This window comes from Myotis nattereri (assembly GCF_964212035.1).
Source record: "Myotis nattereri genome assembly, chromosome: 14".
NCBI lineage: Eukaryota > Metazoa > Chordata > Mammalia > Chiroptera > Vespertilionidae > Myotis > Myotis nattereri.
The window spans coordinates 27,556,881-27,584,734 of record NC_138089.1 but is presented as its reverse complement, the minus strand read 5'-3'; the positions used below and the strand labels follow the sequence as shown (position 1 = coordinate 27,584,734).

The 27,854-nt window shown below is 43.7% G+C and overlaps 2 protein-coding genes across 2 annotated transcripts in view; one reads left to right on the top strand and one right to left on the bottom strand.

The window, feature by feature from the left end:
• Positions 1-27,854, bottom strand: part of SYN2 (synapsin II) — a 161,420-nt gene that overhangs the window by 13,626 nt on the left and 119,940 nt on the right. The window contains exons 5-10 of the mRNA XM_081105648.1: positions 24,872-24,961; positions 14,238-14,300; positions 13,714-13,856; positions 9,119-9,193; positions 8,537-8,639; positions 7,038-7,187 (exon numbers count right to left, since the gene is read on the bottom strand). Coding sequence (XP_080961774.1) covers positions 7,038-7,187; positions 8,537-8,639; positions 9,119-9,193; positions 13,714-13,856; positions 14,238-14,300; positions 24,872-24,961 — 624 coding nt within the window. The remainder of the gene's footprint in view (positions 1-7,037; positions 7,188-8,536; positions 8,640-9,118; positions 9,194-13,713; positions 13,857-14,237; positions 14,301-24,871; positions 24,962-27,854) is intronic.
• On the top strand, positions 16,287-26,175 carry TIMP4 (TIMP metallopeptidase inhibitor 4). The gene is made up of 5 exons (XM_081105649.1): positions 16,287-16,516; positions 17,651-17,748; positions 18,201-18,315; positions 21,767-21,891; positions 22,550-26,175. Exons 1-5 carry the CDS (start codon positions 16,378-16,380, stop codon positions 22,745-22,747), a joined length of 675 nt encoding a protein of 224 aa, XP_080961775.1. The 5' UTR covers positions 16,287-16,377; the 3' UTR covers positions 22,748-26,175.

The window sequence follows — 27,854 nt, the reverse complement described above, 5'->3', positions numbered from 1 at the left end:
ACTCATGGCCAGGCTGAGCGGCAGTTTCCCTCAGGAAGTTGGGTTTACTTAAACAGGTAAGAATGTGAAGTCCAACGCTTGTGCCCAGCCACACCACAAGAGAAGGGGGAATAAATGGCCTTTAGGCAGCATAAAGAAAACCCCCAATAACCCTGGGTTTAGAGACTAACAACAAGCTCAGAGGGTGTTGGTTTGTAATAGTGCTTCCAAAAATATGATGCAGCTGGTGGTTCATCAGTGTCTCAAAAAGGGGAGATCACAAGTCCACTGCTCTTTAGGCTGATAAACTTCACAAGACACTGCAACCAGTTCTGGGTATCTCTTTTAAGGGGGACTCAGGTGGAATAAAATGGGTACATGGAGCAGATAGGATGGTGAGAAGTGTGGAAATGACATCTTTCCTGATGTGAATTTGACGTTACGTAATCTCTGAGTCTCAGTTTCCCAAATGGGCTGATTGTAAAGATTCAATGAAATAACTATGAATGCACTGAGGACTAAGTTAGTCAAATGTACAAGCTCTGAGCAGGGTCAAGGGCTAGCCTGGGTAGTAGTGAGTCTCCTGGGACTAGAGGTATTTAAGCAGGGTCTGCACAACCTCTGGTCAGAGGTGCTATGTAGTTGCAAGCAGATGACTTCTACAGACTCTTCTGGCTCTAGGCTTCCATTCACCCATTAATTCTTTCATGAATTTTTCAGTTCTTTAGCTGTCTGAGAAATGGGACAAACCCTTCATAGCTGCAGAGGCTTGGGCCCAGAAAGACCCTACGGCTACTGGGCCTGAGCAGACATGTCCTGCAGGCACAGGCTTTGAGTAGTTTGGCAAGGAGAATGTGCAGCTGCACTCCATCAAAGCTGATTGAGCTAGTATCCTGCTGTGCTGAATCCACTGGATTTTAGTGATGAGAGAAGTCAAGGAGAAGATAAGAGTTGGTGAAGCTCAGAGATTCCTTCAGGCTGGGAGGAGAGCAAGGTTTTCCATTATATAGGGTCAAGGGTCAAAAGGCCCAGCTCTATCCATTCTTACCATCCCCTGTACTCTAGTAGGAGCATCAAAAGGGAACAGTGCATGGTATTATAGGGCTAGGGACCAGAATATTAGCTCTCTTGTTATAAGCTGTATGACCTTGGACAAATCATTTGCATTCTCTTTGCTGATATGAAAGAGACAGAAATAGCCCAAACCTTCTTACCTAGGGTTGTGTGACTCAAAATAATGGCTGTACTTTATAAACTGTAAAGTGCTAGCAAAGTAATTATATAAGTTGGCATCATCACTATTATTTAAATAATAATATCAATCCAAAGGAAAGAATCTCTAGTGGTAGGATTTCATACATCAACGGAGAAGATATTGTTGGGTGGCTTCCTGTCACCTGGTGCATAGTAGTTGAGTGTGTAGGAGATTCTGGTCTAAGCTATACCATGCTCTCTGCATATCACTGACTACATGCCTTGCTCATCTATTCCAGCAGCAAGGTCTCTGAAAATACAGAAAAGTCAATTCAGAAACAGTAAATATTTGCTCTTGAAGTTATTGGAAAGTAAATTACTGATCTGATAGAGAAACTAAGCCCATGATGAAGATTTGTGGGTTTTTGTCAAAGACACCTTTAATTTGTCATCCTGTGGCTTTCAGCAGACAAGCTGGGAGACAGGAGCTACTATCTGAGGTCCCAGCAGGATGGAAAGCTGAGGAAGGAAAGACATTACGTGACTCAACTCTTGAGAGTTGTTGGCCTGGGTCCAGCTGCCCCCACCAAGGAGGAAGGCCTTGCTCAGCATATCTGAGACAGGAAATTAGGAAAGGGTCTCAGGGTCTGGCCCCAGGAAAGAGGCCAGGCCAAGCTCCTTGCTGGCCACACCACAGAACTATTCTGATCAGCTCCCCCAGGCCCCGCTCTCCCGGTCTAGGACCCTAGGGGGAATGAGGCAGAAGGAAGGAATGTGGTCAGAAGGTTGTAGGTTCAGTCAGAGCAAGGGGAACAGCATGTTTTCAGGGATCTTTCTGGGATCACCTCTGCAGTTGCCAATGCCCACCTTCCTTCCTCTGAAAGGTTATATAAAAGGTGCCCAAGGATGAGATCCTCTTCCTTCTTTTGTGAGGGGAATGGCTGTTCTGAGGGCAGAGCTCATCTCCTGGACTGGGGCTCTCCCATAATCAGTGATTTTCTAAGGCCATAAGAACTGTCCCAGGCAGGCAGTCCACGAGACCTATGGGAGCACTGAGGGCCAGGTCACTCGAGGTCAGAATGTCAGCTTCAAGTGATTAAAAATGTCCCTAAAAAGTTAAGACAGCCCCAAAATAGTTTCTCTTAATAGTCTGTTAAGGGATCTAGTCACTAGTGACTTTATCTGAACCTGCCTTGAATCTCCTTAGATTTTTCAGTTTATATTCACTGGGGAATAAATTCTCTAAAGCCAGTTCTGCTGTGGGAAGCAGGAAGGCCTTTCATTTGTCCTAAATTTACTTCTTCTAAGCTAAATGAAGCTCTCTTAATCCCATGGTTTGGATCTGAATTGTGCTCCCTCCCTAACTGGATGGCTGTTCAGACTACAGTGAAACAACTTTCTAAGTCTTGATCTCCTTGCACTCAAGAGACCTCATCTTTTCAAGCCTTTGTGGCTGGAAAGACCTAGCTGGAAATGTTTTTGGTATCTCTTTAGACCAGAGAGCCAGTTTAAAAGGATTGGAAGAATGTCCCACTAGAGACCATAGGTTTCTAGAGCTCAGTCCTTCATTTATGAACTCTCAATACTGTCTTTTCCAGGTCTGTGGCTAGCACATGGCCTGAATCACAGCATCTCAGATCTGGAAGGAGATTTTAAAATTTACCTGCTCCAACAGCCCTAGTCCCTAGCCCACATTTTTACAATGTCCCTGACAAGTGGCTCATCCTGCCCCTGTTTGAACATCAGCAATGATGTGGCAGTCACATGCTACTTCCCAGAGCAGCCAATTCTTTCCCCACTGTTACAGAGTTTACCCCTATCTTCCAGTAGGTAGGTTTGCCTTTTGGCACCAGTTCTATCTCATGACAGCTATCAGAAAGCAGAAAATATCAAATCATGGGCTCCTTGAGACTATTACTATTCAACTACAGCAACTTTAACTCTAAAAAAATACATTTGGCAAATGCTTCAACCTCCTGGTTTTCTCTCCATTGAGAAGAATGATCCAGGTAGAGTTAGAGTTTATCCTTGGTATACAATGACCTTCAGACTGGTAAAAACATTGCAAGTGTGGTATGAGCAGTTCAGGGTAGGGGAAGAGGTTTGTCTTCCTCCTGGACACCATACATGTATTAATGCTTCCAAAGGCTGAGTCTTAGAATCACTCCTCATAGGTCTAACTCAAAGCCAAATAGAAAGCCCATTAGTATCTAAATTCCCTGCATTAGCTATTCAGCCCTTTGGCCCTAGAAGATTTGATAGAAAAATAAAAAAGAGTGGGAGCAGTGGAATTGAAAAAAGATTAGCTACATGAAGGCAGCACTAGGATGCCACCTCTATTGGCATGACCTAAAAGCTCTGCTCTACTTGATGTTCTTTCTCTGATTCCTGGGAATCTCAGGAGCAGCCCAGGCCTCTCCAAGGCCTCAGGATGTAAAGCTAAGCTCAGATGCCAGATGACAGGCCCCATGGGGTCAGTGACTATGAGGGTAGACCCAGAGGCTTTGGCCATCTCTGGCCACCAGGTGTCACTGCCACCTTGAGAACTGTCTCTCTAAAACACTAATGTCAATAGGCAGCCCCAGAGCAGGCAGTCAAGCCAGGCTGAGACTAAGTTGTCAACAGTTTTGCCACTCACCTCTCTGCTTTCAGAGACACAGCCAGGGCCTCTCATACTCCTGCCTCAATTCCTTTAAACTGGTTATAGCAGCTGGCCTGGGTCCACTTTTATGACTTTGTTTTCTATGATTTACCCATTCAGGGCTATGGGGCTGGCTGACAATAGGCAAGGTGTGCCCTCTATTCCCCTTCCCCACCCACTCCCCAATCACTCCAGCCTCCTTTAGGTACTCTTCTAGAATCAAAGAAATAAAAAACTCAGGAGCTGCAGGTAAGGATAGAGAGGGAAAAGGAAGGAAGGAAGGAAGGGAGGGAGGGAGGGAGGGAGGAAGGAAGGAAGGAAGGAAGGAAGGAAGGAAGGAAGGAAGGAAGGAACAGACCTTAACAAGAGTAATTTCAGTGGGATGGTAGAAGTGGAATACTGATAGGAATGGGTTGAAAAGAAAATCTGATATGATAAAGGGAAGATGGTGACTAAGGCAACTCAAGATGATTTATTGTGAAGGGGAACAGAAAAATGGGGCAGTAGCTGGAAGAGAGCAGGAGCTGAGGAAAGTCTTTGTTTTTTATTTTTTAAGTGAGAGACATTTGTGTGTTGATGTAATAATCTTCTGGAAAAGGAGAAATTGAAGATGGAGAACAGAGGGAATACTTGAAAGTAAAATGGTGGGATCCAGATCACCAAGAGAGAGTGGGCCTTAGAAGCAGTTTCATGTGGGTAAAGATTCAGGTAAGTTGATAGATGTGATAGTGAGAATACAAAGGCAATCTGGTTTGACAGTCTCATGGGCCTGAATCCATGATGACTGAAATGTGACCAATGGAAAGGTGCTATTATCAAGGAGAAATGGGAGGTGGAAATATGACCAATAGTCATGACTTTAAGCCCAAGTTTCAGCTTTTGCCAAGTATGGCATACTGTTGGTTGTCTTCTGTCTTTTGGGTGGCCTGGGTGAAGGAAAAAGATTCAGAGGAAGCTAATAGAAATTACAAAACACCATCCAACAAATGGTGATGACCTCTGTAAATTTAGTCATGATTTCAATTTAGGATATAAATAACTCTTGGACACAAACTGTATCTCATTCATCACTATAGCCCTAACTCTATTAACTAATTTTAAGTATAAACTTTGGGCTAGGCCTGTGCTAGTCGGTAGTAACACAGATGAATGAGGCATGGCCTTAGCTCACAAAGGGCTGGAAGCATTTGAGAATTTATTTGCTAATTTAATTTAATTTAACTTAATTATGTATATAATAAAGACTTTGTCCTTACCCAAAGAGAGATTTGGCCTTTGTCCCCCATTCCTGAGAGGTAACCTATAAACTATTAGAATTTCCTGAGTGATAGGAGTATCTTTGTTATTCATGGTGGGGCCCCCTTAGACCACACCTTATAGTGTATAATACTGAGGTCACTCATGATGGGTTCCTTGGACCACATGATATTAACTTGACCTCCAGGAAGGGGGGAATTAGAGTTTGAGTTCTACCAGATGATTGATCAATCAATGTCTATGAAATGAGACCCAAAAAAAACTCTGAACACCAAAGCTCAGGTGAGCTTCCCTGGTTGGGAATCCGTCCTGTGTTATTGTCACATATGGATGCCAGGAGGCTAATGCATCCTAAAGACAACTGAACTTTTGTGTTTAGAACCCTCCCAGACTCCATCCTATGCATCTTCCCTTGGCTTATTTTTTATTTGTATCCTTTCCCATAATACACCTGTAAGTATAATAGCTTTCAATAAGTTCTGTAAATCCTTCCAAAGAATTGTCAAATCTGAGGGTGGTTTGGGGGAATCTCTGAACTTTCTGTTGGTGTCAGGAGTGAAGGCAGTCTTGTGGAGGACTGTGCCTTCAGACTTTGCAGTTAGGGTGATTCCATGTTTCATGTGATCTTAGAATTCAAAGGGATCTAGAGATCATGTAATTCAGCTCCATTCTATAGGCGAGAAAAGAGAGGTCTAGAGATGGGAAGTTACCCAAGGTCACATAATGGTACGACAGAGTGAGACTAGCCCCTGAGTGTCCTAAGTCCCAGCATGGTATGCTTTCCACAATATTCTGTTGTCGCTTCAAATGTGAGGCTGAGCAAAGAAAAGCTTATCTCTGAGCCAGAATGGCTTTGCTACAAGCGATGTTTGCAGTAACCCCTATATTTAGGGAAGCTCATTCCTTACTAGGTTTTCTGCCTTGACTGATGAATTACTCCTTAAAATATTTAAGCTGCAACATTAATGTTTATAGAGTAAGGGGCTTATACCAAAAAAGAACTAATGCTTTCTGTGAGACAGAAACAATTTTTTGTGGATTTTCTCTTTGTTACTGAACGTTTATGCTTCAGAGATTATTTTCATATAATCTAAATTTTATTGCTAGAAGAGATCATGGCAATGTTTTTGTTCAACCCTCATTTTACAGGCAAAGATGCTAAGGAACAGAAATAGGAAGAAATCTATCCAAGGTCACTTTATAATTCAGTGGCAAGGACAGGCTAAACTCAGGTAACAATAGGGACCTTTATTGAGTGCTTTGATGTACTATGACATATTTTAAGTGTTCTACTTCATTTGATTCTCATAACAATCCTAGGAGATAGGTGCTATTGTTCAGTTCTCCTGAGCAAGAGATAAAAATGGCCAAGGTCGCAAACCTAATAAATGGAGGGTCCAGGATACAAAGTTGGGTAGTTCTTGCTTCAAAGTCTACAATCTAGTCACTACTATGTTCTACTTCCCTGTTTGAAATAAAATTTGAAAGAAAAATTTCTGAGAGATTTTCATTTACAAATGATAAAACTTGAACCCTAAAAAGGATAGTAACTTCCCCTCAATGTCACATAGCTAGGGAAGAGCTAGACTAGGACTCAGATTTTGGATTAAGAGTTCTTACTACTTTGTTATACAAAAGTTCAGTGGAGAGAAGAGTTTGGGGATATCTTTGAAAAGTGAGGTATCTCCTAGATGGGACTAAAGATCCTTGGGCCCAGGGGTCTTTGCCTTCCTTTGGACCATTCTAGAACCACAGAGCCTGAAGTTCCACAACAACTTCAATGTTTACTTCCCACTAGACCTGCAGAGGGGAGGGAAGAGAAAGAAAGGAAGGAAGAGAAGATTCCATATATCCTATTCAGGCTTATAGGTATCTGACCTCTGTTCCATCCTAGAGCCACCATAGTCTAGAGCAGTGGGCTTGGGAATGGTTCTGGGCTTTCCTGTGTCTCTTCCCAGCTGTTTACCTGTGGCTGCTGGGTGGTTAAGGGTCTCTGAGGAGACAGGACAGGGGTCCTAGCCAGCAGCTGGTTCATCTTGCTGATGACTAGTTCGGTGATGAGTTGTTTGTCCTCCACCTGGTATTCCCCAATTAGCGGCATACTGCAGTCCATGACCTGGTAGAAGACAAGGCCCAGGTTAGAAAAGGGTCTGGAGACATTAAAGGCCTGGTACAGTATTTCAGAATAAGTAGGACTTAAGCCAGCAGAAATAGGTTGGGAATAAAGCTGGTGTTGTTCTCTTCAGCTGAAAGCATGTTCCTTTGCAGAAAGAGGACCTTTGTCCCATCTTCCTTCAAACTTCTGCCATGGGCATCCACCAATCTTCACCCAGGCCAGTGCTCAATGAGACTGAAACGTTGGTTACTGAAGGTAGTGAGCGGAGAGAGGTAGAGAGCCAGATAGAGTATAGACCAGAAGGGCTCAGAAGTTTGCAAGCGAGGGGACCAGGAACAACTGAAGACCATTCCCTTAACACTCCAGTTAGAAGCAGGCAGTTTTCATCTCTGACTTTTCACCCACATAAACTGTATCTCCACAGGTACTCTAACCATTAAATGACTAGACTCCTGCCTTTGCCCATGACCTGGGATGACTTCCCTTTTGCTCCAATCATGATTCTTCCTATATTCAAGGTCCTGATCAATGGTTTCCCACTTTAGGAAGAGCCTGCCTGCCCAGGATCACAGACAATGTATTCCAACTCTCATAAATGATGGATGATAAAACTGAAGCCCACCCAGAGAGGGGAGGTCTCACTATCTAGAAAGTGACATGTCAAGCAGACCATGGAGTAGCCCACTTTGGGATCCTAACACTAACTCTCTGCAAATACCACCAACTCCGGGCAAGGAGCCTTTCCTGCGTGTTAGAAGACTGGGCAGAAATGTGTGTGAAGGATTCATACTGTCACTGACTTTCCCTTTAATAGAGAAAAAGGAAGTCAGAAAAGTTGTGTTTGAAGACCAGACTGAGTAAAGTGTCTCCAAGGCGCAGAGAGATGCTAAGAAGAATCTTCTGCATCCAGGAGACCTGATTTCTAGCCCAGGTTGAGATAATAATTCACTCTGTGGCCTTGGGCACAAGTTCATGATATGAGACCTCAGTTTTTCTCACCTGCAAAGTGAGTAGATTAGATTGAATGATTCTTTCTGAGACCAAGAATGGTAAAAAAAACACTACAATCTTCCCAGAGGAATGATACTTGGCTAGGAACCCAGGAACCCAGATCTGGTATCTCTTACCCATAGTGTGGGTCAGCCAAGCTGGTTGAAAGCAATAACTCCCCACTGGTGAAGGTGTGTTGCTATGCACATCCACTGGTTGTGTCATGTGGGAACCTTCCCATGGCCCAGGAGAGTCTAACCTAAATGTACTCCGGGCCATTCACATAGTCATCAAACCAAGAGCTGGCTGCCAGCCTTGGGGATTGTCTCTTACTAAGGTACTCCTTAAGTCATACTTACCTCAAAAATGTAGTCTCTCCCATCTTTGCCATGCACAGCTTTGACAGCACAGATGTCCAGGCCACCAAACATCTCAGAGCAGGCATCTACCCACAGCTTGTACCTGGAGGAGATGGGAAGGTATCCTGAGGCTGGGTCATTAGCTCACATCCAGCCTGCCTTCTGGTCACACTCTCATTGCTGCCTCAGCTTCAATCACCAGCCCCCTCCAGCCCGCCCGCCCTCCACTCCCATTAAGCACATTGCCTTATCTTCTGTGCCCTCCAGCTTTGCTCTCCAGATACCTGTCTTTTCAGGCTCAGAACAGGCCTCATCCACTCTAGGTGGCCTTTCCTTGGCTACTCCAGCCCACAGTAACTATTCCTTTCCTGGAGCTCCTGTGGCATGGCCAGGCTTTATCTCCATAACTTAGCACATAACCGAGTCCTGCCTGGTCTTGCGAACTGGCTGCTTGGGCCTTTGTGTTCTACCCATCCAGTCTGACTAGAGGTGCCCTCTGGGCAAGGCCCAATTCTTATAACTCTTCATCTAAAGAAGGCCCCTTCGTGCTGTGCTAGGGACTGGACTCCTTTTTACACTCACCTGTCTGACATGGCGATCTGTTCCAGCATTGCAGAGCCAGTGTTTGTCTTCCAGTTTCCTGAGATCGATGTCCTCCTACAACAAGGTCCCGCCAGGATAGGACAGGCAGTAAGCCACCCAAGCAAGAGGAGGGCATGAAATTTTCCATATTTTTAGCTCACCACTGCTTTCCTCATCTGCTTCTCCCACAAACAGCCCAGGGCCCTGTTGCTAAGCCTAGAGCCTGGCTGCCTCTGTCAAACCTCCACCTGCTATGCTCTCCTCCTCTCTATGAGTCCAGCTCACTGCTCTAGCTCCATGGAGCCTTCCTGATCTTTCAGACAGATGAGCGATTGATCTCTTAAGAGCCCCTATAGGACTCTGCCTGTACTTCACTTTCAATCCTATATCTATTTTTAACTTTAGTTATTTGATCTAAGTCTTCTATCCACAAGTCTGTAAGCCACTTACGGGTATATAGTATTGTCTTGCATACTCAGCAACCTATCCACTAAGTATCTGGGCTGACTTCATACAGTAGTCCCCTTGATCCACAGTTTAATTTTCCATGGTTTTAGTTACCTGTGGTCAACCAAAGTCTGAAAATATTGAATGAAAAAATTCAGAAATAAACAGTTCATACGTGTTAAATTGTGCACTGTTCTGAGCAGCATGATAAAATCTAGCGCTCTGTCCCACTCAGGATTTAAATCATCTTTTTGTCCAAGTATCCATGCTGCATGTGCTCCTCACCCATTAGTCACTTAGTATCCACCTTGGTTATCAGATCAGCTGTAGTGGTATCACAGTGCTTTTGTTCAAGGAACCCTTATATTACTTACTAATGTCTCATTCATCTCACTTCATCCTATCACATAGGCATTTTATCATCTCACATCATCACAAGAAAGGTGAGTACAGTACAACAAGATATTTTAAAAGAGAGACACCATAATCACATAATCTTTATTGGTGTATATTATTATTATTATTATTTTCAAATATATTTTTATTGATTTTTTACAGAGAGGAAGGGAGAGAGATAGAGAGCTAGAAACATCGATGAGAGAGAAACATCGATCAGCTGCCTCCTGCACATCTCCCACTGGGGATGTGTCCGCAACCCAGGTATATGCCCTTGACCGGAATAGAACCCGGGAACCTTTCAGTCCGCAGGCCAACGCTCTATCCACTGAGCCAAACCGGTTTCGGCTGGTGTATATTATTATAATTGTTCTATTTTATTATAGTTATTGTTAATCTTTTACTGTGCCTAATTTATGAATTAAATGTTATCATAGTTATGTAGGTATAGGAAAAAAACATAGTATATATAGAGGTTGATACTATTCATGGTTTCAGGGATCCACAGATAAAGGGGGACCAGTGTATATACAAACTGAATTCTATTGATCCTGAAACCTTCTCAGAGTTCTGTGACTATCTCCCAATGGCTTCCGTACTAGCTCACTTATTCATTCATTCAACAATTGGTTTTTGAGAGCCTGCAGTATTAGCAATATGACTCTGGATAAGTCAGTTAACCTTTTCAGGCTTAAGTTGTTTCACCCATCAAATGGACCAGTTCTCTGTTATGCCCTCTGCACTCTCCATCTATGAGCCTGAGTTAGAGTCAACTTGTCTTGGGCTAAATACGAGGCAGATAACCTGGTTTCTGGTTTTGGATTTGCTCTTGACTGGCTGGGTGATCTTGGGTGAATCACTTCACCTAACTGAGCCTCTGTTATCCATGTGTAAACATAAAGTTGTTTTATCATTTTAAATAAACTGTAACATACAAAAAATATGTATTTTTAATTATTAATCTTTACTCAGATACAGTCAAGAGGATGGGGATGGTCTAGGGGACAGAAAAGTCCTTCTCACGCCACTGATAGGGACCTTCTTATGCTGTCTTTATCACTCACTACTGGTTGGAGATTGGATGTGTGAGTCTCCACTCAGCAGTTTCCAGGAGTATCCTCCCTAGATATCTGATTTCAAATACTGAGAAACCTAGTACAGCTAGTTTTTCTGAGCCCTGAGATGCAGTGAATTGAGTGATGTGCTAATAACAACTCCTCACACTCCTAGTACTGACCGCTTTCCAAGAGTCTTCCTTCCCAAGCCCCTCACCAGAACCTCATTGCAAGCCCCCTGTTGTGAATAGGCTGGGATTCTTGCTTCCACTTTACAAAGAGATTAAGACTCAGAGGTTGGATGACTTGTCCAAGATTGTATGTCTAGTCAAAGTAGATATAAGATAAAAATCCAGGTCTCTTTATTCCCTCATTGTGCTACATTTACCTCTACACCCCACTCAGAAAAAACAAGCTCAGAAAAAACAAGCAACTCACAGTGGAGTGGCTTGAAAAATCTGAGTAGCAATACAAAGACAGATCATATGAAAATAACACTGCCTTCCTAACACTGGTATTTTACAAGTGTGTCCCTGTGACAGGCTGGGTTCCTCAAGGGCAGAGGCAGAGAGTTATTCATTTCCATGTCCCTAGAACAGGGCCATAGTACATAGTTTCTGATAACAGGGTTGTCAGAAACTTTGAATGAGCAATAATAATGTCCCTTACACTTCACACCTTTCTCTAATAACAGGATGCATGGCACAGATCCATACAGGCGACCTGGGGCATGTGGAAACAAAGGGGACACCGAGACTCGCAGGACATCTGACCTCCACAAAAGGACCCCAATTATTGCCTAGTGAGAGTGGGGCAGGAACAGCACCTTCTTTACACCGAATATGTCTGCCCCTGGATTTCTAGGGTGAGAACTGAGGGAGAAGGAAAGAATTTCAAACTTTATCTTGGCTATTGCCAAGCCAATTCCTTCTTCTGAGAGCAAAGGGATAGCCAAAAGTTTGGGGAAGAAGAGCCAAATAACTGTCTGTCCCCTGCAAATAAAAAAGTAAATAATTTCTAAAGCTGCTCTGGTTGCCCACCCTTTATCAATAGTTGGGATTCTCTTATGCTTCATTTAAATTGCTTTTGGAAACCCTAACCCTTAAAAATGTGGTGTGTCTCCTTTTTAAGGATAAAGACACTCTAGCTTCATTGTCAAAAATTTTGTGTTTATTTAGGAGATTTTAACATTAAAGGATAGGAAATCTGCTTTCTTATTGGCTGAATATATTAATTTTCTGCTTTAGATAGTATTTTTACAATGGTATTTTAAATTATCCCTTCTTACATTGTGCATAATTTTAAAGCAACCCTAAATTCCTTTCTGAAGCAGAAAGACTACAAGTAAAAATTATAAACTTTCAAAAAGTAGGAATACAGTCAATAAAGAAAAAAAAATTCGATGCCTCAATTCTCTATAAGAGTTGTTCCCTGAATACTTATTGGGTGCCCACTATGCACCTACTGCTGCATAAGACAGTGGTTCTGCAGAGGTGATTCTAACATTTCTGCTCAGAGAGATCAGAGGAGAGTGATTCAAATCACATGTGTGAAAAGAGCTAAACTATAGCGATACGAAGGAAGTACAGGGAAAGGGCTCCTTACTATTCCAGGGGAGGGAAGTAGAAATACTAAAAAGGAATAAAGGATGAGAAATGGAAATGATGGATAAAGAAAAGGGAAGTTATTCAAACCTGAAGTCTGCTGAAGTCATGAGTAGCAAAGATCAAATTCATATACTATAATGTTCTGTCTTTGTAAAAAAACAAACAAAAAAACTACCTAATTTTTTTTCCCTAAAAATGGGAGATTAAGATTGCCAAAACTGGAATTATAACCCATTTGCATTCTTATGTACTAGTATATTATGGAAGACTTGGTAGTCTTGAAATCTTTTCTTTTTCTAAATTCTAATAGTGGAAACCTTTAACTTTCCATTTGGCAAATGGACACAGTTATATAGAAAAGTCATCATTCTCATAACAACTAGGCTTTTAATGGCTCTATATTGTATCTAAGGCTATATATTTACATCAGGAGCTTCTTAACTTTTTCTGTGCTCTGGCAGCCTGGTGAAGCATGTGGATTCCTTTCAATTATAAAATATAAGATGTGTAAATGTATAAAATAAAGTACACAGGACAATAAAAAATTCAATTATTTAAAGTAATTATCAAAATAGTTACCAAAATATTAAACAAACAAATCTGTGATTAGTAAAAATGTTTTTTTATAAATAACAAATATATTTACAGGGGTAAATGTAGTGGCAGGTCCAATAACTACCATGATTCTTTAGTAGTGATAACAGTAATTGTATTTAGAGATATCTGTCACAACTGTATAAAAATACAAGAACCTCTGTGATTACCTGTAGTGACAAAGTCACTCATGCTACTGCTGCTACTATAGCCTGTTGTCTTCATTCATAACTAGGGAAAATGCTCAATTTCATTTAAAGGCAAATAAAAATAAATACTAATGTTATTTCTCATCTTAGTTCATGGACCCCCACTCCTCCCTGACTTGAAAGGAACCCAGGCTAAGACTCCCTGACTTAATGGCACCCTCTCTCTGTTCTCTGCCTTGTGGGCCAGATGAGGTTTAACTGAGTACTGGCTGTTAAGTGGAGGCTCGGATTCTCCTCTGAGTTGAGGAGAAAGTGAAGAGTATCTGCTGGGAACCCACCCCACTCACATGTAAGCCTTGTAATTGTTGCCTATCTTCTGGACCCGGATGTCATACTTGGCGTCAATGAAAGGCTCTGCTGTGGCGTAGGTCTGGGTGAGGGCTACCACGCTAGCAATGTCCTGGAAGTCGTAGTGGTTTTCCACTTTGACCTAATTTTGGAGCAAGGCAGAGAGGAAAAAAGGAGACATACACATATACACACTGAGAGTCACAAGGATCCAAGTCCTCCAAACCCATCAAGATGTTTCCATTCCAGTTGCAAGCCTGAGTGCCACATCTTAGGAGAGTCCTCTCTCCAGCTTCCCTTCCTAGGCTCAGGAGCTACACTTACTGCAAAAGGCCCAATGGACCAAGCAGGTGGCCTACACTCGGCTTGTTGAAAAGGCCTGTTTGGGTAACACTCATGGTTTCAGAGGAGCCAAATCATGGAAGAATTAATCAATAACAGAGGGAGAATAGTCCATAACTGGACTCTCTGAAAAGTACTCTTCTTGGCCTCAATTCCAAAGTACAGCAGGCCCCAGCCTTACCTTGCCCATGCCTGAGTGAGCATGGCCAATCTTCACCACCACAGGGAATGTGGGCAATGTCAGCTGAAAGCAGAGGAGAAAAGAATGAATTGGTCAGAGTGTGCCTGTTTTTCTATGAAATGTTACAAATATTTTTCTTGGGAACACCCTTGGAAGGGCCTTTTAAAAAACTAATCCAACCTATGTGCTTTACAAATACAAAAACCGAGGCCCATAGAGTGACAGTAACTTGCTTAAGGTCCCAGCATGTTAATGGCAGATCTATAAGAACTCTGTTTTCCTACTTGGTACTCTACATCTTTAAAACTAATTGTTTCAATCTTCTCTGCATTAGACAAACACAGGGCAGGACTGGAGAATTGGAAAAAATGCATCTTTTTTAAAATATGTTTTTTATTGATTTCAGAGAGAAAGGGAGAGGGAGAGAGAGAGAGATAAACATCAATTATGACAAGGAATCACTGATCGGCTGCTTCCTGCATGCCCCCTACTGGGGATGGAGCCTGCAACCCTAGTATGTGCCCTTGACCGGAATCAAACAGGTGACCCTTCAGTCCACAGGCCAATGCTCTATCCACTGAGCAAAACTGGCTAGGGTGGAAAAAATGCATCTTTGAAAGGGTGAATTTTACTGTATGCAAATTGTACTCTAGTAAACGATAATTACAAAAGGAATATATCTTTGGAATCTAATTCCCTTTTGTCATGTCCCTCTTAGTATCCTCCCCTCCCGCTCAAACATCTAGTTTTCCTATCCTGAACCTGTCTTTTCTCCACATTTCACAGTCTCTTCATTGCTCACCAACACCCCAAGCTCAACCAACAAAACAGTCTAGTACAGTGATGGCGAACCTATGGCACACGTGTCAGAGGTGACACGCGAACTCATTTTTTTGGTTGATTTCTTTGTTAAATGGCATTTAAATATATAAAATAAATATCAAAAATATAAGTCTTTGTTTCACTATGGTTGCAAATATAAAAAAATTTCTATATGTGACACGGCACCAGAGTTAAGTTAGGGTTTTTCAAAATGCTGACACGCCGAGCTCAAAAGGTTCGCCATCACTGGCCTAGTATGTTCTTTCTGCCCAGCTTGGGGTTTGGAAGAGAGCTGACATAAAAAGTCAACGTTTGTAATTTGAAAGAGATCCTTATGAGGGTAAATTCTACTTTGAGGTAGTTGTATTTTAACAGACAAATAATAAACTTAAAAGAACTACCCTCCAAACCTACCTTTGCCCCCACCTGTATAAGACATGGTCTCTGCAGTGAGTAGCAACATGAGATAGGAATCAGTAGGCTACTATCTGAAGAGGCTTTGAGGTCCCAGGTTTATGCTAGGTAATGAGATACTCTGTGCTTTGAGCTCACACCAAATGCACTGTCCTCAGCCATCTGCAGTCTGAAGCTCTGGGTATGGGAAAGGGTTTCTAAAGCACTGGCTGCTTTCTCTGACATCTCTCCCCACCCCCCAGCCGACAGAGCCAAGACACACACATACACACACACACACCCCAACTTTCTCTGTCTCATTCCATTACTGTTTACTGTTGCTTTGGAGCCTCCTAAATAGGGCATTGAAAACACTTCCTGCAGCTGAAAGAAGCCCTGAGAAGCTTGTCTCATTCCCAGTGTGCAGCTCAGCAAGGGGTTCGTCCTTCTCTGTCACTGTCTTTTGCCTGTTGTAATTCTGTCTGCCTCTCGATGACTCTGCCTGTCTCACTCTTTCTGTTTGTGCCTCTCCTCACTCTTGCTCTTTCTGCCTGAGTCACAGTCCCTCGGTCTTCTGCCTCTCGCATTTGTCTTTGCTGTGCTTTCTCTTTGCCGTTACACCATCCCCTCTCCCAGTGCCTTCCCTCCACTTCTGGGAGGCTTAATTGCTCAGGCACAGAAATGGAAGCTAAGGGCTTCTCCTGGCTTCCCTCTTCATTTTATTGAGGCTGCCAGTCAGGAGGGCCGTGGGTCCTGTAGCCGCGGGTGGCTTACAGCCAAAGGCGGGCGGAGCCCACAGGGCGGGATTGGCCCTAGGTCCACCTCATAAAGCCTAGGGCGAGGGGCGTGAGGCGTTCTGAAAGTGCCCTGGAGAGTCTGTTTGATCCGACGGACCCCACAGGCTTAGTTGGGGTTCTGCAGTGTCATGCCCCGGAGCCTCCAGACCGTGTCAAGCTGGGCGCTGTTGCTGCGGCTGCTGGCATTGCTGAGGCCGCCAGGGCTGGGCGAGGCGTGCAGCTGCGCCCCCTCGCACCCCCAGCAGCATGTCTGCCACTCCTCGCTTGGTGAGTCCGGAGGCCTGGGAGGTACACAGCTGGGGGTGGTTGTGTGTGATTAGTACGGGGCATTGCTGTAGACCTGTAGTCTGGAGGGAATGGGAGGAGCTCAAATCCTGCACCAGCTGCCTCCGGTTGGGGTTGATGGGCAAGGCTGGCACCATAGCAACCTTGCAGGGGCAGAGCTTGGCTGACTTGTAAGGAAATTAAGACTGTGTAAGGGGCCTCCATAGCGGCCCCCTCACCCCTGCCTACTGTCATTAAACAAGTCACTGGAACTATCCTGTGATTATTCTGAACTACAGGATGGGGGGAGGGGAAAGCCAGCGCCAGGAGGTTGGGCTTTCCTTATAAACCTCCCTGTGTCCAAGCCTACATATAACTGAGCCATCATACACTCACACCAATACACATCTTTTACCCTTTCTCTTCCCTCTGCCTAGAATGCCCTTCCCCCCTTTAAATTCCTGGCAAACACCTATTCATTCTTCAAAGTCTCACTCAGGTATCCCCTTTTCTCTGAAGCCTTCCTGACTCCTTGGTGCTACTATGGCATTTTTAACATTTTTGTGCTCCTACTATACTATGCTGTTGTTTGCAAATGTGTTCTCCACTAGACCAAGAGTTCTGCAGGAGAGAGGACCCTGTCTTAATCACATCTATGACCTGGTACCTAGTGTTAGGCCAGGCACAGAGGAAGAACTTCATGAATAGTTTTTGATTAATTACCAAATGGCAAAAGATGAGCTACCTCTGTGCAGGGTCAGATCATTTATTAATTCAATAAACATTTGGGCTCAAGATACCAAAACTCTGGGCAGGCTCTGCTTTAGGCGTTGGGCTACATCAACAGATGACCACACTGACCTACCCTCAATGGGCTCCTTCTCCCTCCTCTATCCTGATGCCCACCCCCAGTCCCTGGTCTAAGAGCTAGCTAGACTCAAAACTAGCAAGTAAAGTGTAGAGACTGTAGGACCTAATAGGCCTGCCTGCGCAGGAGTTTCCAGGTCCCTACTCTCTCATATCCTCCTCCTCACAATCCAGAATTCTCCTACAAAATTCTCCAGGGGCCCCAGGCCATCCAGATCCCAAATTACCCCCACAGGTTGTTGAAGGTTCCCTCTTTTGCTTCCTATGCAGTGATCCGGGCCAAGATCTCCAGTGAGAAGGTAATTCCTGCCAGTGCAGATCCTGCTGACACTCAAAAAATGATCCGGTATGAAATCAAACAGATAAAGGTACATGGGGACAATATAGCACTTTTACCTTCTGGGCTTTTGGGAGGGTTAGGGTGTGTGTTTTGGGAAGGGTGGCGCTTATAGGTCAGGCAATCTGGCTCAGTGATCCTGGATGTTGATGCTAAAGTGGAAGTGGATGACATTTTGGGAATAGGGCCCGCAGAATCTGAATGACAGTGCAGGACAGATCCTCAATGTCCCTCTAGTGACTCTATAGCTGCCTGTGCATGGGGCTTCTGGAGGTACCTCCCCTCTCACTGGAATAAACCAAGGTTTTTTTAAAAAGAGAAATGACCCAGTTAGGCCATCTGTGTGCATCAAATCCTGAACTAGACATTTGCTTAATTTCTTTAGACTGAGAAATTTTTTTAGAATGAGAAATTTTCCCTGTTAAAATATAAAGTTCACTCATTGACCTAATATAATACTGCTTTTTTGTAATTGTCTTTCAGATGTTTAAAGGGTTTGAGAAAGTCAAGGATATTCAGTATATCTATACACCTTTTGATTCCTCCCTCTGTGGTGTGAAACTAGAAGCAAACAGCCAGAAGCAGTATCTCTTGACTGGTAAGTTAAAGAGCAGCAAATGGCCCCAGTAGTCTCTGTCCTAAGGAAGGCAGCCAAGAAGGAGCCAGGGCTGCCCTTGGGCAGCAAGCTGAGCAGCTAACACATTCTTGGGTATGAAACAGAGCTGTGTTACTTACTAAGAGGCAACCTCTGAATCAGGAGGGGCCTTGGTTATCTCCCTTTCAATGCAAAAATACTCATTACAGTGACCTTGGCCACTGTTTCACTATTTTAGGAACAGGTTGCTCTCACAGCCTAGGGTAGCTGGTTCCATTTTCAAACAGTTTTAATTGGCATAAGATTTTTGGTATCTTGAGCCCAAGTCTGCCCCTCTGAAACTGCTCTTTGTGGATTCAGCTCTGCCCTCTGCTCTATGATGATGCATCAGAGGCCTGAGGACAATAGATGCAAGCACTCTAACTTCAGGTCTGCTGGCCATCTTCTCCAATGGGATATTGTCCCTGTCCCTTTCCTGTCATAGTACAGGACAATGAGCTGGACACAACGCCACAGGAAAAGTCTTAATTTCACATAGTAAAGGAAAATTGTGTGTGCGATCCCCTCTCCCTCAACACACACATTATAGTTACTGTAGCCTCTGATGGCATTAGCTTTAGACAGCCACACTGGATCATACTCCTGACTCATAGTGAGTCTGTGTGGCTAACTCACAGCCCAGGCCCTATTAGGGGGTAGAGTAAAGCACAAACTCTAACAGGAGCCTTGAATCTAACATGGTCCTGTTTCCACGAACTTGGGCCCAGGTATAACTATTTGCAATTATAGAAGGTATTCAGCTGGACTGTGCCCCTCCACCTTTGCACAGGATAGTCCCAATGTTCAGAAGTCTTTTCCCCAACTTGTCTGGCAGGTAAACTCCATGCTGAATTGGTTGGGATAGAACAATTAAAGAACCACATAAAACTATGACTCTATAAGTGAGTGAATGCTATACTATAGTATTTTGTAGTTCAGGAAGAAGGTATTTATGTGCTTATAAACAGTTAGGGAAGCTTCATTGTGTAAGTGAGATCTAAATTAGCCCTGAAGGATGAAAAATGCTTAGAAAGGCAAGGAAAAGAAAAACATAGCAGATAAGGAGAAATTCCACTATCTGTCCACCCACTCAGCAATGAATGACCACCTACTTGCTGCCAGGCCTTGGACAGGAGAGTGAAGACTCAGTCACAAGTCATAGTCCTCAAAGAGCTCATAGTCCAAACTTGACTCTTGAGAACTCATAAGCATTGAAGGACACACTGGTAGGGGCTCCCCAGCTCTAAGAATGTGGAATTGTGCTGATCTGGGAGCCTCTGGATGAGAGAGGCAGAGGCAGAGCATGCCACTGAGCCCTCCACATCCCAGGACTAGCAGATGAGGCCATTCCTTCCTTCCGAAGTACCTACCTTCTGTGTGCTTAGCCCACTGCTAGGCACTGTGGTGCATCAGTCAAAGCAGGAGGCATGCTTTCTGCCCTCAAGGAGGTCAAATCTAACCAAGGATGAAAATAAATGACGAAACACAGGTGTAGTGAAAAGTCATCAGTGATGTCCATGCTCTTCAAGAGAAGTCACAAACTCTTTTGCCTAATGGTGAAAGTCCTTTGTGACCATAACACTGCTGACCTCCCCAGTTTTGTCTCCTGCCACTTATCACTGAGTTTCCAGCCCCTCATTTTCCCCAGAGCCAAAGTAAACTACTTGCAGTTATAGAAGGTATTCTGCTGGGCTGTGCCCCTCCACCTTGTACAGGAAGTCCCAATGTCCAGAAGTCTTTCCCCCAACTTGTCTGGCAGGTAAACTACTAACCATCCTTTCAAAGCTCAACAGGAGCATCATCTCCTCTTAGACAGCTTCCTTGCCCCCTGCCCCTTCCACAGACAGAGATAATTGTGATTTCCTTTGTTCTTATACTGCATCTTTTATATAAACACTAGAGGCCCGGTGCACGAAATTTGTACACTGGAGGGGTGTCCCTCAGCCCAGCCTGCATCCTCTCCAGTGCACGAATTTCGTGTACCGGGCCTCTAGTGTTTATATAAAAGATGTGGGACCCCTCAGAGGATGTCTGACTGCCTGTTTAGGCCCAATCCCGCATTGGGCCTAAACCAACAGTCAAACATCCCTCTCACAATCCGAGACTGCTGGCTCCTAACCGCTCACCTGCCTGCCTGACTGATTCCCTAACCACTTCTACCTGCCAGCCTGATCGCCCCCTAACTGTTCCCCTACTGGCCTGATTGATGCCTAACTGCTTCCCTGCTGGCGCGATCGCCCCCAATTGCCCTCCCCTGCCAGCCCGATAGCCCCCAACTGCCTTCTCCTGCCGGCCCTATGGCCCCCAACTACCCTCCCCTGCCAGCCCAATGGCCCCCAACTGTCCTCCCCTGCCGGCCTGATGGCCCCCAACTGCCCTCCCCTGTCAGCCTGGTCACCCCCAACTGCCCTCCCTTGCAGGCCTGTTCACCCCCAACTTCCCTCCCCTGCTGGCCTGATTGCCCACAACTGCCCTCCCCTGCCAGCAATCTTGTGGCAGCCATCTTGTGATGACATGGGGGTGGCTATCTTGTGATGATGTGAGAGTGTTGCGCAAGGGTGCAAGGACCACCTAGGCTTTTATTAGTATAGATAACAGTGTAATTTTTGCCTATTTATCTGTCTGACCTACTTGTTTTTAAGCTCCTTGAGATCAAAGATCCTACCATATTTATTTCTGCATTCATGGTACCAGGTCTAGTAGTTGCTCAGTAAGTAAATGAATGACTAAAGTTCTAAGAGATGTGAGCTAGCATGGTCTGGGATGGCTCTGAGGATGAGGTGGTACTGAAAAGGGTCTCTGGAAGATAGGAAACCATTTAATAAGTAAAGAAGGGGCACTTTCCCATAGAGAAGGAGAAAGACATACCAATATAGGTATCAATGGAGCAGAAGACTGGCCTATGTAGATATTGGGAAGCATTAGAAAGGGGAAGGGCCCTGTTATTTATTGAGCATCTTCGATGGGCCTACTACTGTGCCAGAAGCTTTACCAAATATTCTCTCATTTAATCCTGACAATAACCTTATCATTCTCATCTTCCAGTTGAGAAGTTACGTGACTTTCTTAAGGTCACACATCTAGTAAATGACAGAAAAGAAAGGGGTTTCACCAAGAATCTCCCTTTATAGCCCATGTTTTCTCTGCATCACACTAAAGGAAAAGGCCTTTATCCCACAACTTTCCTTTGTACAAACATAATCTCTGATATAAAGATTATAGAGATTTTTTTGGCCCCTTAATTGAGTCTTATGTCACCACTGCCACCAAAAAACAACAACAAAAAAACAAAAAACAACAACAACAAAAAACACACATTAAAGAGGCTGCAATTCTGGGCTCTTCAAGGATCCAGGCTTTTGGAATTTCACAAACATATTCCTCATGCTGGGTTCTCCTCTATCTCCCTTTGTAGGTCAGGTCCTCAATGATGGAAAAGTCTTCATCCATCTGTGCAACTACATTGAGCCCTGGGAGAATCTATCCTTTTTGCAAAAAGAAAGTCTGAATCACCACTACCATCTGAACTGTGGCTGCCAAGTAAGAGGATGTCCATTTCTAAGGTCTTTGGTGGGGGGTTAGGGGGGGGAGGGTCTTGAGCCTTTCAGCCTCACCTTTAATGGCACCTGCTGATGGTACTTCTTCCTTCATGCATGCATTTATTCATTTACTATAGTATACTTGAGATCTGCCATGGATCAGGTACTGTATAAAGTTAGAGATGGGAAAGCAAGATGATCCATAGTCCCTGATCTCAAAGTACTTAACATTTTGGCAAGGAAGGTGGCATCATATAAGGCAAACTGAAATAGTATAGCTACCATTTTAACAGAATTTACTCTTTATCAGGCCCTCTAGTGGTCAATTTATTTTAAATATTTTAATGTAGTCTTTATAACAAATGTATGAATAATTAAGGTTTCCATTTTAAAGAAATGAATGCTCTAGAAAGTAATTTGCTCAAGGTCAGTGGTAGAGTAAGGACCCCCAGGTTTGTCTGACTCCAGAAATGCCATTAGAGAGGCAAAACTATGTGGGAAACAAAGGGGAAGGAAAACTTGGGGAATTTTAGAGACTAGGAAGGACTTCATAAGGCAAGGGCATTTGAGCTAGGTTGTAAGGATGTATATGAATCTGAAAAAAACTTGTAGAAAAATGACACCCTACTCACTTTGATGTTGTGTTGTTATGACTCTAGGTCACCACCTGCTATACAGTGCCCTGTACCATCTCGGCCCCCAACGAGTGCCTCTGGACAGACTGGCTGTTGGAACGGAAACTCTATGGGTACCAGGCCCGGCATTATGTCTGCATGAAGCATGTTGATGGCACCTGCAGCTGGTACCAGGGACGCCTGCCCCTCAGGAAGGAGTTTGTTGACATAATCCAGCCCTAGTAAAGAACAATGACCACCACATTCCTTCAGGAGTTCTGAAGACCAAGCCAGTTCTTCCTCTCTACAGAGCTCTGGCTATCACCACTTGCCTCATTGCTGCCAGCCAAGGGGAAGTACCAAGTGGACAGTCTGGCAAGTGTTAGAGCAGGGCTAGGGTATGTTACAGCTTGTGTCTGAAACCCCAGCCCAAACATGTCAAAGGCTAGGGAAAGTATCCTGCCCTCAGCCCTTCTCTCCTGCCTCCCAAACCTTTTTATTCTAGCCAATACCTGTTACTGAAAGTTCTGATTCTGGATTAGAATCAAAATAGTTCTGGCCAGAACGATTCCCTTTTCTCTCTAGGAAAATGTATTTTCTCTTACCTTAATTGATCTAATAGTGAAGAAATGGTGAATGCTATTCATATGAGATAGTGTAGCTATCTGATGTACAACACCAGAAGACAGATTGACAGTATCATAAACAGGCTGATTTGGAAGAATGAAAAGACCAACATAGTATGGCTGTGTATCCTCTACTCCAATCTCAGCTCATCTTGATCCTCTCTTAAACTTTCATTGGTTTGGGGAAGTGACTTGCAAGGGCATAGAATCACTCAATATGAGACCTACAATGGCCTAACCTCCCACTACACGCTGTAATCTCCTCTGTCCCATTCCTGGCAGAGGGTCTGAGCACACCTCTTTGGATAAGAATAGACTTAGGTATTATCTTTGCAGGTTAACTATCATTAATACCTTCACCTGATGTCCATAATTCTTCTTTTATGTTTCTTTTAGAAAGTCCTTCTCTACTAGATTACTAATGTCTTCATTCCTACTTCAAAACTTTTTTTTAAGCCAGAAAAGCCTAGAGTTGAAATTCTCCTTTAGATTTGACACCTCAGAGAGATCTCAGGAGGTCTTCTTTGGAGGGCAAATTTCAGGATAGAGTACAAGAGAGAAATAACACAAGGGCTCTTGGGGGAAAAGGATGGTAGATAGACAATATACTTTGCAATTTTTTCAAAAAAATTTTGTGGTTAGCCCTGCTAAATATTACAGCAAAAAAAATCCAGCTTTGGTCCCCATCCTTCCTTCAACTCAGTCCCCTTACCACTGTGTATTGGACTCCCTGAGAACTCCAAGCATAGATCTCTTAAGCCCTGATGTTGGTCTCAAGGATTTATTAAGGACAAGAGCTTAAAGTTCTAGAGCCTCTCCCTGGGAAGCTCTACCTCTAAGGAGGTAGTTCTATTCAAGGCTCAAGGTTGTTGTTATTTGTTTTCTATATGTTGTTTGATGAGAAGCAAGGCCATGCACAATATGCCAGAAGAAGGCTCTTGAGTCACAGAAATGGTACAAATGTAGTTCCTTTTTGAGAAGGGAGTTAGAGGGTAACAAACATAATCTCTGTCCCAGAGTACAAGTGGGATGCTATGGCAGAGAGTCTCCATTGGTGAGTTAAGCATGATCACCAACTGACCATGCAGGCCTGGGGCAGAGGGTGTGGAGATAGAGGGGGAAGAAGAGGAAGTGAGCTCCAGGTCTCCATGGAGGAAAAACCAATCAACCATGCCATCTCTTTGCCCCTTCTGATATCCTAGGATGGCCTCAGAGAAGGCATAATGTTAACCCAGTCTTCTCACAATCTTGACAAAGCCAAGGGAATGAAAGGCCTTGGTAATAATAGCAGGAATAACACCTGACATCTGAGGGATGCTTCACATTTTCCCAGAAGGCTATTACTTAAATTTTGTACCAAATTCGAGATCCTGGTTAGGAATAATTGACTTTCCAGTTGGGAAAGTAACACAAAGTGAGTAAATTTAACTAGTCCAATGACATGTGGCAGGGCCAGGGCTAGAATCCAAAGAGTGGGATCTTTCGATTACTGGTCCATAGGTTTGTTATTTTCTCAGCTTGATAAAATGCCTTGTTTCTGCTCTTCCCTATTCTGTCTCCAGATATTGGAGACAAGGGACTATAAGCTAAAATACAGCCACTCTGGCCTCACAAAGCAGGTCTGCAGTTCAGCTCCAACTGGGGTTAAGATACTAAAACCCTCTTCAGAGCCCCACAGTTATAATGTGAATAAGTTCAGAGTAGAAATAACAGAGACTAAAGTCCCCACCTGATCACCTACCATCTCTTTGTGGTTGGGGTAGTATGTCTGCTCAATTAGTGGGAACTTTTCTCCTCCCAGTGTCTTGTAGATGGCCACCAGCTGGGCAAACTGTAAAAGAGAAACAAATGTTTCAGCTTATCTAGACAACTTATAGAACAGACAAATCAGCAATCTATCAAAAAATATTTATTGAGCATTTGCTCTGTTGAGGAATTTGTGCTCTGAGGATATAAAAGAGGTGTACAATTCCTATTCTCAAGGAACATATTCTTTAACTGAGAAAATCAGAGTGAGCTAACATTCATTCAGTACCTACTCAATTTTAATGATATTTCATTGAGGCCTCATATTAAAGTGAGGAACTGGGTACTTTATCATCTTCATTTTACACATAACACTCAGAGAGGGTACAAAAGTTGCCTAAAGTCACAGAGCTGCAAAGAAGTGAAGCTGAGATTGAAATTTGGTTCTCTAATTCTAAACACCTGCATCTCTAGAAATGGCAAGTGATGAAGCTGGATAGGTAACATGGGCCAAGTCTTGGAAGTTTAAATGCCAGGCAAAGAAACAGTATCTTTTCCCTATAGGTAGTATGAAGTAATCAGAGTTTGAGCAGGGGGGTAAGGAATGAAGCTGTTCTTCAGGAAGATTTTGATGGTCCTGGTATATAGGATAGACAGACTCAGGCTTTGTGGGACTTACTACTCATCTAAGAACTGAACTCAACTAGCCCCTTCACCTATGAGAAACCAGAACAGCTCCATGAGGAAGAGGTGAAGTATGCATACTTACAGTGTCAGGGTTGAAAGGCCTTTGGCAAATATCTAGCATCCTCTGCTTCCCTCCCCCACAATTTTATAAGTGAAGAAGCTGAGACCCAGTCAAATCATTTCCCCAAGGTCACATGGTTGAGCCAGATTCATAGTTAGATCCCTTTATTCTCAATTCATAACTCTTTCTATTCCTCCAAGTAGCTGCCTTTCAGTCTCTGCAGAAACCATGCTCTTCACACAGGAAACACAGGTTACTTCCCTACTCAATTCATTCACACACACACCCCACAGACCTATCCCCAGTACACTGGCAGCAGGGGTAATCCAGCATCCTTCCTCTAGTGCTACTGGGTTACTTCACAGTCTAAGCCCCAGTTTCTGGAACTGCTAGAAGGAAAAGTTGCCAGATCAAACCTGCCTTCTATTTATCAGAGAAATGAAAGCTAGAACATTTTTCCAAAGCTTAGATCCTGTTCTCTATAAGGGATGTTGGCACATGAGCCTGGGGGGAAAGAGGCTGAAGTAATAAAAGCTCAGAACTGGGTTATTAGAAAACTGGAGTCTTCTGATTCTTGTTCTGCCTCTAACTTGCTAGGTGTCCTTTGGCAAATGATTTCTCCTCTCCAGGCCTCATTTTCTTTATATACAAAATGAGAGAAATGAACTTGATCAGTTCCTCAAACTTTTTACCACAAATAACATCTTTTATTATATATCCTCCCAAACTCCATCATCAAACTGCAGTTTAAGTGATCATCTCTTGTGGTCCTTTTGGGGGAAAAGAGAATTTTGTTATTGTTTTTGAAATGCTGGAAAATGTTGAAATTTCTGAATCACTTCCTTAGTGATTGGTTGGTGACTCTAGATCTCTAAACATCCACCAGGACTGAAAGCATGATTCAAAGACGCGCAAGGCCCTAGGAGGTTATTACTGAAAGAGACTTTAGAGAGCTCTGGACTAAACATCTCATTTTACAGGTGAGGAGACTGAACCCAGAGAAGCGAAGGAAAGCCTTGGCTCCCAGACCATGCCTGGAATCGAGGCTGCCAGGTCTCTTCTTTCCCACTGCATTCTTCATTGCACCTTGCTGCTCTCACCACTCTATGGTTCTTCAACTGGCTTTGACTATACAGACCAATGCTTCATAACTATCCTGCCCTCTCTGATTCTCTCCACCACCTGATCTGATCTTTAAGTCTCAATCTGGCTAGACTCCTGCTCTGCATCAGCTCCCAAGGCCCTTCAGCATCCCCAGCCAGCTCTGCTTAACAACCTCTGTCCTGCTGCAGCCCACGCCCTGGCAAAGCACAAAGGCATGTGGGTCCCTATCTTCCCAACATGTGGGAGAGTTACACAGGCACCACACTGATGCCAGAAAGCCCCACGGCACACTCCCAGAGTCCTGGGACAGCCAAGACTAAAATGGTAGCCAGTTCCCAGGCATTAGTTGGGTCCCTGGTAGCTCACCCTACCCTTCTCAACCTTACCTCCAGTAGTCCTATCTGCTCAAGATACTGGGCTTGGCATCTAACCCCTGCCTTCTTGGAACCTTAGATTAAGTCACAAGCACACAGTCACCAATTAAACAAACGTTATATTTGATAAGGGTTATTTCCTCTATCTATAGACAAAAGAATGGATTTGGGACCTGGGGATGATATTGGCAACAAATAGGAAGATAATGTTCATTGAAACCGCTTAACCAATGAATCAGGAAAGACTTTCTGGAAGAAATGGGACTTCAAGATCAGTCTGAATTTAATAATTTGCCCTCATCCCTCCTGCAAATAAAACACTTAATTCAACCCTAGTGCATGTATCTCTAAAAAACCTAAAAAGTGTGACAGGAATTTCAGGTAAATGTGTAGTAATATGGTATGGAGATGTTCTTGCTTTCTCTGGAATGCTCCTTTCATTGATAAGTCCACTTCTATTTCCAAAATCCAAGTGTGCCTGTCCTGACCAATTTATGAGATAGCAGATGTGCTCAGATACGCAGTGATGTAAGGTAGACGTTTTCCAACCAACTAAGGCCTCACACCAAGGATACCCACAATAAAGAAATTTAAGAAAATATGAACCAAAGCCACATCTCAGGGGGACCCCTCCCCTCACAGTCTCCAAATTTGTCTACTCCCATTAACAGGCAGAGGACAATATATAAAATGCCATTATTATGCTGAGTAAAAATGAAGGGAGAACTTGGTGTCTAGCCAGGAAGCCCTGC